General features: G+C 41.7%; 1 protein-coding gene across 1 annotated transcript in view; it reads right to left on the bottom strand.

The window, feature by feature from the left end:
• LOC145496731 (sushi, von Willebrand factor type A, EGF and pentraxin domain-containing protein 1-like) overlaps positions 1-13,685 on the bottom strand; it is a 54,637-nt gene that overhangs the window by 20,550 nt on the left and 20,402 nt on the right. Inside the window, exons 7-11 of the mRNA XM_081476467.1 lie at positions 4,272-4,562; positions 3,881-4,129; positions 3,146-3,358; positions 1,205-1,449; positions 435-750 (exon numbers count right to left, since the gene is read on the bottom strand). Of these exons, the coding sequence (XP_081332593.1) occupies positions 435-750; positions 1,205-1,449; positions 3,146-3,358; positions 3,881-4,129; positions 4,272-4,562 (1,314 nt within the window). The remainder of the gene's footprint in view (positions 1-434; positions 751-1,204; positions 1,450-3,145; positions 3,359-3,880; positions 4,130-4,271; positions 4,563-13,685) is intronic.

Genomic DNA, 13,685 nt, shown 5'->3' on the forward strand with positions numbered 1-13,685 from the left:
GTTATAATTACGATCTACACATTTTCAATGATGAGTTACAGCAGCAGTGGAACTGCGCTCAAGCAGGTATATATATTTTACGGTGGCAAGTAGCAAATGGCCTAAAACATCGAAGGATCGTTATACGAGAGAGCTAACCACCAGAGTACCAAATGCTGGCTGGTTCCAGCACGAAATTTGTAAGATAACTCTTATCTACTTATCAGTAACCTGACTGTCACTGAATATCTGTTTTTCTTTTCTCTCTGAAATATACTGGTGGCTTTGATAATGAGACATGTTAAATGTCATTTGTGTTACTTTGTGCCTAGCTGTCGATACCATGCAAGTCAGCTAATCGTTTATGTAAGAGACCACGACGATAGCTACGGCAGTCTATGTAAGTAACAATTCATCTCTCCATATAACAAAAGCAAATACAATTGTGTACTTACTGCATTTTGTTATTGATCCCGTGTCTTTGTTGCAACTGGTGTCACTCGATTCACATTTCCTCACCACGGCACCGTCTTCTGAACAATAAGCTTCCACCGGTCCGAGGTTTATGTTTTCAACGTTGTAATCTTTTAATTCGAGTCCTGATGATGCCTGATATTCTGACCAGTTAACTGTTTCGAAGCCTTCATAGACTTCTGTTCTCGACTGCTCGTTATCTGCCTTCTCTTGATTGAATGCGTCTTGCCCTGCTTGGTCATTGGTGCCTTGCTCGAGGCCAGTATCTCTCTTGATGTAATTATAATTGAAAGTCACCTTGAAATCAGAAGTGAATCGAAAGTTTGGTCAATAATCACAACCAAGATTAGAGCGACGTGCAGTTGTGCAGCTACACAACAGAACATCACTTGATTGAATGAATAAAATGCCAAGAAATGCATATAAATAACCAGAAATCAAATGGATCACACAACAAGTACGATGTTTTTTATGGGTTTGTTTCACTGTACTTAGTGGCGGATCCAGACCTTCAGCTAAGGGGGGAGGCGCGGGGGAAGGGGGGCGCACGTTAACGTAAACTAGTCGCCCGTTGTCTTTGGGCATGCATAGTGAGCTGTGCATTAAAATTATGAGATGCAGTATGCAGGCATGGGAAATATTAATAATGAAGTACCCCAGTTAACGTATTGGCCTTAGTTTCAGTTCAAGTCTAAGACATCAAATCCCATCAGGATTTTAATAATTACACGCACGTAGAAAAGTCTCATACCTCTCTTACAGAACGTCTTTTTCGTCGCCTTTCTGCGGCTGAAAGCTCTCCACAGTATACTTCCACCGTTTCCTCGTTGCAATCGTCGGGTTTCAACGTGCAGAAAAATGGAGGGACGTAAGCACTAGTTAGAAGGCCAAGGAAATTCGACGTTATGTTAGCTTGTACGTTTGGGTCATTGCAATCTCCATCGTAGTAGAAATTTGGACTCATGTTCATCATGATCCAACTGGGATTCTCAGTTACTGTTGTTGTAGAAAAAAAAGCAAGTAAGGAAAGAGCTGATCAACTGGAACAGGAGAAAAATAATATTGTCTGTCCACACTGGCTTGTGGTGGTGAACTCAGTCCAGCTCACTTCTCAACAAAAGTGCAATCGATTGAACTCACAATGACATACGGCTAGCTACGATACAGATGTGTTCCTACTCTGATAAACTTCAGACTGAGCCTAAATGAGCAATTTTAGGACCACATCTACTAAAATTCTTTCTTTTCTTTTTATCATGTTAATCAGGATCAGTAATTGTTATCTAAACCCTGCTGCGGTTTGAAAATTAAAAACAATAAAGGAGAGATGAATTAAGGTAAATGTAGGTAAAGTCTGCATACAAGCTAAGTGCCAAGTGGCCCATCAGGCCGGAGCCTGTAGCATGAAGCGACTGGGGTATTTCTACTCCCCACTGGATGGGATACTAGTCCATCGCAGGGTTACCCCAAGCATTAAGTTCGCCGGTACCCATTTATACACCTGGGTGGAAAGAGGCACTGTGAGAGTAAAGTGTCTTGCACAAGAACACAACACAATGTATCCGAGCAGGGTTCGAACCCAGACCGCTTGTTCTGGAGACTAAGGTATGAGGCCACCGTGCCTCCCACAAATAAAGGACACTGTACACGGTGGCGAGAAGATATAATTTTTATGTTCGAGTGGCAAGAACAATATCTCACGAGTGAGCGCAGCCATGAGAACATAAAGTTCATATCATCGAGCTAACGTGTAATGTTCTTTTTATTCTATGGACATACTGATGAGGGCGTTTTTGAGATTTTCCGAAGATTTCCGAAAATTCTCCAAAACTTGTCCGAAGATCACACGAACGTTACCGAACATTTTTCAAACAGATTGCCGAAGACTTTCGACGAAGACCGGAAGATGTTTCGATCACACACCAACGACTTTAAGAGAGAATTGATACGAAAAAAACGCTCTGATTGGTCAAAAACCTATGTTTTATCAGAGTATAAATACCTCTTACTAACCGAGTTCGAGGTCCGTACTGTAAGTTGCGGACCGAGTTTTTTCCTCTTCGGTTTATGGCCCAAGCGCGAAGCGCGCGGGTTATAAATCGAAGGGGAAAAACGAGGATCCTTAACTTACAGTACGGACAGAGAAGACGAGGCTAGTAAAATATTTATTATATCAGTGCTGTGTGCCTGACGGGCTCAGAAACGATTTCAATTCACGCGGACTCGGAAAAGTTTCAAATTTCTGACGCACCTCGAAAGTAAAACGAGTCAGTTTGAAATTGTTTTTAAGTCGTTAGCACGCTTTATTACACAATTTAGAGTATAAGAAAGTTTTAAACTTTCACTTGCGCGCATGCTATAAAAGTTAAGAACACTTGGCGATAAATACGAAACAGTTTGGTAACAAAACCAACTTGAAATTTTAGCGGGCCTTGCAGGAGCATACGGCCCGCTAAATTGACCAATCGCAGCGCGCGCACTGCTTTTTATGGCTCGTGCTTTTTACAGTTTCCCTCGTGTTCTCAAATGCCCGTCGCGTTTTATCACAGTGTAATACACGGCATAGGCTTCTTTATTTGTTAAGTAAAACATTCGTGTCTATAATAAAATGAATTACTGCTGCTGGTTAAAGTCAAAACAGGACGACATCCTTGTGCAAGTGTGCTATTACGGAACCATTCACCTAACGTACCTGCACAATCTGGCCACGGTAAATCAGTACTGTACTCTTGGCCTGGTATGGCGTAAAATTGCCATACGCCGTCTTGGCAGAAGTAGTACAAAGGAGGGTTGAACACAAAGTCGTTGCCACTTTGACACTGCACCTGACAATATGTGTCTTCTACAACCGTGTTGCAAGACAAGGCACCATTCTCCGGAGGTTCATATAGTGGACAGGTCAATTCTTCAAAATAAAGTTGGGTAATAAAGGTAATGATTTGAAAAAAATGAACCTGAAACCTAAAGCTTGCATTCTTGCGATGGAGAGCCATTGAAATGCATAAGTTTATCTTATCTTGGACAATGCGACAAACTCATGGAGAAACTTAATAAAACTCTGTGATGTTATTGTTATTATTATTATTATTATTATTATTATTATTAAGGAAAGGAGAACTCATGGTGTACTAACAGGGAACCAGTAAAATACCACTGAAACGGTGAAACCACAGAAAGCTAAAGAGGGCCCATATTAAACTCGTGAGAACTCTGTCTCTGACATAGGAAAATTCATCGAAAGGACTTGCAGAGAGATACATGCCATGGAAATCTTGGAATACTCGCGGAGAACATGAGGAACAACTGAAAAGTGCTGTTGGGTATAGAGTGACTAAAAGATATAGTCATCACTGTATAAAGGTAAATATTTTGTGGAAATGTCCTGCAATTACAATTCAATTTTTCACGCGACGAGCCAAGTACTCACTCTCGATTGTAATTCTGAATGAGCAGTCTAAGTTTTCGTTGTCGTTGCCATCACGGACGATGTACAACACTTCAGTGGAACTGGGAACCGAGAAATGTGAACCAGATTGTCTCTCTGAGTAGATGTAGGGCGGTTCTCCGGAGTTGTCGGTACATTCGGGCTGGTCCCAGTTCACCCTTATTTCATCACCAGTGGCGTTGGCGATGGTTTGGTCCGGTGGACAGAAGCCACAGACTGGAGCCTCAGTATCTACAGAAATCAAAGCAGTAGGATCATAAATCTCTTCAGCTTTCCATTTAACTAGGCACACACAAGAGGTTACGTTGCAGAGACAAAATCCTGTACTATTCCCTCGAGGCAATCGAGAAAATGTTGAAACGTCTCTACTTACCATTTACAAAATAACTAAAAGTACAGGAATCTGAGTTTCCAGCAACGTCTGTCACAACGTATTTCACTGCGTTTGTGCCGATCCCTAACAGCTTGGGAAGAGTTGTATCCACATTGACATCGTTTATCGTCAGTACGACGTCAAAGAGATCCTCCGTTATTCCAGGTTGATTCTCCGTCAGAGAGTTGTCAGTGAATGAAAAATTCCAACTAACAGATGATGTATTTTTCCCTGCATCGTTGCCTACAGTAGTAGTACCGTCGGGGCAGGTTAGTGTAGGAGATTGATAATCTAAAGAGAGATATAAACAGGTGTTATTAGCGGAGTTTGTTTGTTTTCTTCTTATCGCATGTTTGCTTTTTAGGTTTGTTGACGGCTAGGTCACAAAGAGCTCAATTATCCCAAAATCACTATTCAAAGTTCAAAATTTCAAGTAACGAAGACACGATCAAACAATTCTCAGCAACGCATTCAAAGACGCTCGCGCTGGACTCACAGGCCAATAAACCCAGCCAAGGTTAAGGCATCGAGTGCACGACAATTCACTACAGACAATACAGTGCAGTGGACGGCTGTTGTAACTTTGCGCGGATTTAATCTGGCAATCTTAAACGTTTGCTGTCGCCTGTTTTTTCTGATAGATCATTTCTGGGTCTTAGCTTGGGAAAAATGAAAAAAAGTATAGGGCTTGCAATCACCAATCATTTTTTGCGATATCATGTGTCTTTTTTTCTCCTTAACGAAAGTACACACCCTATTAAAAATGTTGGTTAGTTATATATAAGAAATAGAAAACATTTACCGCGTGTCCATAGAGTTATAGAAAAAGAGGTTTGGGAGAACGAGTTCGAGTTCTAGTTCTCCCAAACTTCCACGAGTGTTTCTATTTATCAGTTATATTATGAGCTCGAGAGCGAATAATCTAATTGTTTTAGTATAAATCTACTAATCGTTCGGACTTTACCTAAATCCACCACGTAGACACCTCGAAAACGCAAAGAAGTGGCCGACATTTTGTTAACAAGCGCTACTCAGTATCAACAACAGAATAGATAGTGAGTAACGTAGCCGATCAGGAAACAGCATTCGTGATAGAACGCCAGTAGATCCATACTAAAATGTGGTAAATAGTGAGAAGCGTAGTAGTGTGTCCTTGTTACTATTGTCAGTGAAAAGCCCCATCAGGGGAGTGTCAATAAACTATTTGTAGTGTCTGCTGGGCTGCCTGTGGCTGCCTGTAACAAGTATTATAGGATGACACCGCGGATATACGTTTTTGGGGGCGCGATACAGTATTTTGCTGGTCAGCGGTACACCCTAACAAAACTACAAAATGCCTGCAACTTTTACATTATCTTCGCAGCAAGCCTTATCGACAGTCAAAAAGATACAAAACTTAGAGCGCACACTGTAAACTTAGCTTTTAAACTCCGCTCATTTGTTGGATAGTTCTCAGTTAATATTATATATTGTGCCAAAGCCAAACTGAACTTGCACACGGTGTGAAATTGTTGTTGTTTCGTGAGAGTTCATGCTCGTAAGCGGCGAGCCAGTGGCAATTTACGTTACGATGTGCGCTAAGGCTAAAACTAGGCAGCTTCTGTGTTGCTGTAACGGTGTTCTGAGGAAATCAACTTCTCAAGTTTGTTGAATTGATGGGCTTTAACCGTATGAATCGGTATGTAAACGGCATTTCGATCACATTCGTCGGGAAGACATGCTCGTGTTCGATTGGGGGCACTCACGTAAGTAAACACGGTCATCCTGTCCTCACTCGGTATCACCGAATTATAGACCAAGTTGGCCGAAATCGAAGCAGTACTTCGTATAAATCTTGTGTAGGAATGAGTCCACAAAAGGGTTCAAAATCTGGCCTCAACTCGAGGAAGAATTCACCAAGGTATGTTTTATCATAAAATATCCAATTTTAATCATACTATACTTCAGGAAGCTTGAGGATGGCGAAAATAAAATTTTAAATTTTCATGTTTATTATTGTTTCTTTGTTTCTTGTCATAATTTCGAATTGTTGCAGTTCTGTATTTTGCCTATAGCGCCTCTAAAGTGTGAAAATTATTTTAAACTAGTTGCATAGCTATTAGAGTTTAGAAAAAAAAAGCTATTTAGCTATTAGAAAAAGCCACAAGAAGTACATGACATTTGATTATCTAAAGATGGCAGAAGACATGGAATACAAAGCTGTTTAAAGGATAATTAAAAATACATGCATATGTTATTGTAAGACAATAAAAATACCATAAAATCTGGGTAATGACAACTTCCAGTTAAAACTCAATAAATGAATTTCATTTTTAGTTATAAATAGGCTATCCCCCCTGTATTCACACAACAATCTTCTGATTATAAGGCCACCCAGACAATTTCTGACCACATTACCTTAAAGCCTGAGACTCTGTATAACTTTCTAAAATTAATATTTGTTTACATATTACTATTATCTGGATTTCCCAATAGAAAACTTCTTCTATTGTACATTTTTTTCTATTCTGGCTCAGCAAAAGTCCTTTTAGATACTGTCCATGGATGATTTCCACAACATCAATGCTGTAAAAACACCGAGAGAACACTGACCAATGCTCTCCATATGGCAACTACTTGACTTTCATTTAGTGTCTTTAGAGACTTCTAGGCCGACGGGCAGAGAAAAATTCACCCTTGGGCTCAAAATGAAACCCTTTGACAGTGGTTACGTTATAGGTCATTCACTTGAAAGACGTGGGTAAGAGTAGCCAGGCTGAAAACGAAGGAAAAAAAGAAAAGGAGATGCCTAAGGACTGTGCAGCTAAATGACTAGGATGTGTTTTGAGTCTCTTAATTTACAGGGGACAGGAGCAGGATGAACAAGGGTGGGAGTCAAGAGATAGAGGTATGGGAAGTGGGAGAACAGGGTATGGGAAGTGGGAGGTTCTCACTCCACTGTCCCTTCCCCCGCTTGATGCAGTACCTTGTCCCTAAGTAAAAGGTAAAGTCTGCATAGAGCCAAGTGGCCCATCAGGCCAGGCTTATCTCGGTTTCTGTAGCATGAACCGGAGTATTTCTACTACCCCCTGGATAGGATGCTAGTTGATCACAGAGTTACCCCCAGGATTAAATTCATCAGTACCCATATGTACACCTTTGTGGAGAGAGGCACTGTGAGAGTAAAAGTGTCTTGCCCAAAAACACAACACAATGTCCTTGACCAGGGCTCGAACACGGACCGCTCGATCCATTGCTGAGTGCACTAACCACAAGACCACCGCACCTCCCACCTTGTCCCTTAGGCCTAACCTTAACCCTAAACCTAAAAAAAGGGAGTCTGTAGATTTCAGTCAACTTTACCTCTTTTATCACTTGTGTATTTGAGACAATTTCTAATTTCCTCGCTTTCTGCCATTCAGTTTACTGTACCAAAGCCTGATTTTAAGTGATTCGCAACTACTGACAGAACTTGTTTTTGCAACTTACAACTTCAGACTTTGCACAAAATTTCTCACTGGAGAAAAGCAATGTTGTAGAACTTAAGTGATGAACTAAATGTAATAAATATTAATTTGTAAGAAATGTATCTGTTCTTTAATACATGCTTTTGTGTCTAGTATCTGAGTTAGATGCAGCGAAGATATATTACCAATGGTTTGTAGACGACAGTAAGCCAATTCAGAGACACAGTGGCATAAACAAACCCACTTGTTACCTAATTTATCACAGGAAAAAAATAAATACATATAATTACATATATATAATTTATTGCCATCAGGTGCTATAATGTCTTGTAATAAAGTGGTCACAAGTTAAGTAAGAATCTTACAGAAGGGAGGATGATACAATATTATTACTAAGGGGATCGTAATTAATTTCATATTGATTCAAAGCATGTGATATGTACATGTATGATTGTAATGTAAAAATTATTTTGTAGTGATTGAGCAAAGCTCATCTGAATTAAATTAAATGAAAGGAAAAACAACAACAGTCAATTATTTATATAAGTTGATACAATGCACATGTAAGATAGGGAAATAGAAATCGAAAAGCTTCAAATGACTGAGTAAACAAAATAAACTAGTGGGTTTCATTGACGAGTTGATTACTGCCTCTCTGAAATGTTGAATGTCTTCAGCATCAAAAGAAGTGAAACTTGACCACATTCCATAAGTGGAAGCGGTTTCTTGTAAAAAAATACAGGTGTTTGGGCATTTTAAAATATTTAGTTACATGTGCATACATGTACAAGGAAACGGTCTTGAAAATTTCCATGTACTATCAACATTTAATCGATGTAAACAAAAAAGACCTCAAGCAAGGAAAAATTGTCAATGAACCGAACATATTGAGCGGTCTTGAATGTTTTCAGTATTTCTAGCGTTCACTGCGGCCAACAAATCACAATATTTTCGATTTCTACTCCCTTCGCAAACGCCACCATTATATGAATGTAGGCTTAAACAATCTTTAATGATACAGAAATATCTTGCGAATGAAATGAACAAATGTAACAAATGTTTTATTTTGACAGCAAACGACAGGTACAGAAAATTTATTTCACCTGTTCCAAAAGGCGCAGAAAGTCAGAAAGGTGATAGAAACGCCAAAACGCCAGTCTTTAAAGACAAATTCTTATCAAAGTTTCTTGGACGCGTTGCGAAACATAATCTCAATGAACAAGCACCACACGTCGGCGCAAAGTGAGTGTGAATAAAACGGTCCCGACTTACATGTACCTTAACCATTTCGTGCAAATTACACTTTAAATCCAAGCAGTCTTCAAAATCCTTGCAAAAGCTGCACACAGGACAAATTTTCTGCTTTGCTGAATACCCATCGTTGATTTTCACAATTCTGAGGCGAGGGCGGCTGAAGCAACACGATCCACGCTTCGTCCGCTCGAGCTGGCTCGAGTCAGCAAACTACACATTACTCCACACAAAATGACTCCCCTGTACCGCTATTCTTTACGAGCATTGCTTGAGTATCAAAAACCCATTTAAGGACGTGAAACTCACCAATAACGAGAACTATCAAGGATATTTTCGACCTTAAAACGAAGCAAAATACCGACCTCAGAGACTGCTCGATCGAAGGACAGCACAGCCCGATGGTGATGACCACTGACCAGTTACTGTGACGTCAAAAAACGTATTTCCGCGGTGTCTTATAGGATAGGTCTTGTTGTTATGAAACACGTGTGCGTGAAAACGGAAAAGCAAGGTTATACTGTCTTCAATGCGGCTTGAATGCGAACAAAAGAGTATTACAACTGGCGACGAGGATGAAAACCAATCGTCAATAGTCTCCTAGAGGAAAAGTACCGAAAATGGCGGTAAACATCGAATTTGGAAACATTAGTCCGTTCGACTGCAAAGGCAACCCAACTAGCGTTGGTCCAAGATGGCGGCGTTGGAAACGTTCCTTCGAGTTCTTCCTTGAAGCTATAGGCGTCAAAAAGGATTTCCAGAGAAAGGCACTGCTCCTTCACTGCACTGCGGAAGACGTACAGGATATTTTCGACACCCTGACCGACCCAGGACCGGTTCCAGAAAACGACTCCGGGTACGCAAAAGCCATGAGGTCGCTAGATGCACATTTTGCACATCAGGTTAACATTTCTTTTGAAAGGCACCAGTTTTGTCAAGCAAAACAGGAAGAGTCAGAAACAGCGGATCAATTCGTGCTGAAATTGTTTCAGCTGTCGGAGAACTGCGAATTTGGAGAAGCCAAGGAAGAACATATCCGTGATTAATTGATCGACAAATGCAGGTCACACAACCTTCGCAAGAAATTGCTGGAAGCAAGCGGAACGCTTACACTCCAAAAGGAAGCGGCTGAAAGTCAAGCACGATTGATAGAGAATGATTCTAAGGGTGACAATGCACACGCGTTGGAGGATAATCAAGCTAATTACGGCAAAAGGAAGAGAGGAAATTGCTACCGATGTGGGTTGGAAGGCCACTTCGCACGAGACCCGGAATGCAAGGTCAGATCTGTTACTTGCCAAAAATGTAAGACAACTGGACACCTCACAAAGTTTTGTAGGACTAATGGCGAAGATAAAACCAAAAAAGGAAACGTTCGTCACGTGACCGAGGACGACGACTTTGCATTTACAGTTCAATTAGGTGCCAGAGACATACCAACAGTAGCCATTGAACTTGAAGGAGTACATCTGGAGGGTGTGCTTTTTGATTCAGGATCCACTTGCAATGTCATTGACAGGGAGACGTGGGCGGTGCTCAAAAAGACGAAAATCAAGTGTAAGTCATGGAAATCAAACAAGAAATTGTACTCTTATGGCTCGGAGGAACCACTCAACACTGTCGGTGAGTTTGAAGCTGAATTGTGTTATAAAGATAGACAATGTGCTGCACGTTTCGTTGTTGTGGAAGAGAAGGTAAGGCCAATACTCAGCCGACAGACCTCTGAACTGTTGGCAAAATTGAAAATCGAGATTAACTCTGTCAGTGAGGAGAATTTACGGAAGGAATTTGAGGGGATTTTTGTTGGAGGTGGAAAACTCAGAGACTTTCAGGCCAAACTTCATGTTGACGAATCAATCCAGCCCATTGCCCAAAAGTTGAGGCCCTCACCATTTGGATTAAGGTAGAAAATTGAGCAGAAACTAGAAGAACTTGTAAGCCATGACATCATTGAGCCAGTTGAGGGGCCAACCCCTTGGGTAGGCCCTGTTGTAATAGTCCCTAAGCCTTCTGGAGACATTAGGCTCTGTGTAGGTATGAGAAGAGCTAACCAGGCCATAGTAAGGGAGCGCCACCCCATACCCACAGTTGATGATGTTCTGTACCAACTCAATGGGAGCACGGTATTCAGCAAGCTCGATCTAAGATGGGGCTTTCATCAGATTGAATTAGAAGAACAGTCCAGAAAGATCACCACATTAATCACCCACAAGGGGCTGTTCAGGTATAAACGCCTGATGTTGGGTATCACTTCTGCACCAGAACTTTACCAGCATACTATCTAACAAGTATTAGAGGGGTGTGAAGGTGCTTACCACATTCATGACGAAATCATTATTCATGGTCGTACTGTTAGAGAGCATGATGTCAGGTTAAGGAAGACCTTCGAACGTATTCAAGAAAAGGGACTTACTTTGAACAGGGACAAGTGTGCGTTCAGCATGTCAAAACTGACTTTCATGGGATATTTATTGTCCAACCAAGGGATCGGGCCAACAGAGTCGCGTGTGGAAGCAGTCATTAACGCAAGAGAGCCTCAAAATGCAGAGGAGGTACGAAGTTTTCTGGGATTAGTGAACTTTAGTGCCAGGTTCATCCCCCATTTAGCAAGCATTGCCGAGCCACTTCACGGGCTAACAAGGAAGCAAACTCCCTTTGTGTGGGACACATAGCAACAAGGTGCTTTTGATGCTCTAAAAGACAGCTTGGCAAATGCAGAAACCCTGGCATATTTCGACAGCAATGCAGAAGAAACCAAACTTATCACAGATGCTAGCCCTGTGGGTTTAAGAGCGGTCCTTAAACAAGTTCAAATAGGATGCGAACGAGTATTCGCATACGCTAGCCGCAGTCTACCAGATGTTGAGCGTAGGTACTCTCAGACAGAGAAAGAGGCACTCGGACATGCCTGGGGTTGCGAGAGATTTCACGTGTACCTGTATGGAGTGGAAATCGCCCTGCTGACTGACCACAAGCCCCTTGAGGTTATCTACTCTACTAATTCCCGCAATTCAGCAAGGATAGAACACTGGGCCCTGAGACTGAAACCATATAGGTTCAAGGTGCAGTATATACCTGGTAAACAAAACATTGCTGACCCACTTTCACATCTTGGAAAAGGAAAGGGGGTATGCATGAATGACGATGCAAAAGAGTTTATCCGGTTGTGGCGGAAACGTCGACACCAGCAGCTATGTCTGCGCAGGAGGTTGAAGAAGAGTCATGGCTCGACCCAGAAATTGCATCACAACAGGAGAATGGGACAATGCCCCACCACAGTATAAAGCCGTAAGAAGTGAACTTTCCATTCTAGGCAAGCTAGCCTTAAGAGGAACAAGATTGCTTATCCCAGCAAAATTACGCGACAGAGTAGTAGATCTGGCACACGAAAGACATCAGGGGTTGACAAAGACAAAACAAAGACTCCGCAGCAAGGTCTGGTGGGCTGGAATTGATAGACAAGTTCAAGCAAAATGCAAGACCTGCCATGGCTGGCAGTTGGTTGGTTTGCCCACACCACCGGAACCCTTGAAACATACTGAGTTCCCCAGTCAGCCCTGGCAAGATCTAGCAGAAGATTTGATGGGGTCCCTACCTTCCGGAGAGTATGTATTCGTCGTCACAGACTACTATAGTCGTTACTTTGAAGTAGACATCCTTAAGTCTGTAACATCTGCCACCATTATAGGAAGCCTGGAGAGAATATTCTGTACGCACGGTCTCCCGCAGTCGCTAAAAACAGATAATGGACTATAATTCACGTCCGAGGAATTTGGAACATTTTTGAAAACAAACGGCATACAGCATAGAACCTCCACGCCCTTGTGGCCCCAAAACCTTGAAGATTTCCCAAGCAGAAAAGAAGGACCTAAAGGTAGAGATTAGGAAGTTCCTAACAGCCTACGGGACCATACCTCATAGCCGCACTGGAGTCTCTCCAGCCAAATTGTTGTTTAACAGAGAGATACGGTCAAAGATCCCTGACCTGACAAATTGTGAATACATTGACAGTGAAGCACGAGACCGAGACGCAGAAATGAAACAGAGGAGAGCCGACTATGCCGATAAACGAAGGGGAGCGCAGAAGGACAGTCTAGCTCCTGGCGATCGTGTGCTGGTGAAACAAAGGAAGGAAAATAAGCTGTCAACCACTTTCGAGGATGCACCTTACAATGTCACCAATAAATATGGCAACGAAGTCACAGTTACATCACCTGAAGGAGTTAACTACAAGAGAAATATAACTGAGGTGAAGAAGAACCTGAATGCAAGCGATGGACCAGACCAACAAAGCACAGGAGACAGTGTCACAGGTGGAACTGCCGAGTCAGAGGTTCCAGCATTACCCCTGAGGCCAACTAGGGAAAGGGGGACACCAGAGTATTTAAATGATTATGAACTCTATTGAAATTAAGGAGAACACTTGGAGTTACTTTAGTTCGATTATTAACTCTCGTGGACTTTATGCACTCTATTGATGTTAGGAGTGGAACACTTTGAGTTACTTAGTATGCTTATGAACTCTATTGAAACTTGAACAGCAAGAAACGGGACACTGAACACTGAATTTGTTGAGAGTTTTCCAGGTCGAAACGTTCAAACAGAGTTATTCTAGTCATGCTGAAATTTGTTAACCACTTAATTAGTACTTTAATCCGAGAAAAAGAGGGGTTGTAGTGTCTGCTGGGCTGCCTGTGGCTGCCTGTAACAAGTATTA

Source organism: Orbicella franksi, chromosome 9 (assembly GCF_964199315.1).
Source record: "Orbicella franksi chromosome 9, jaOrbFran1.1, whole genome shotgun sequence".
Lineage (NCBI taxonomy): Eukaryota > Metazoa > Cnidaria > Anthozoa > Scleractinia > Merulinidae > Orbicella > Orbicella franksi.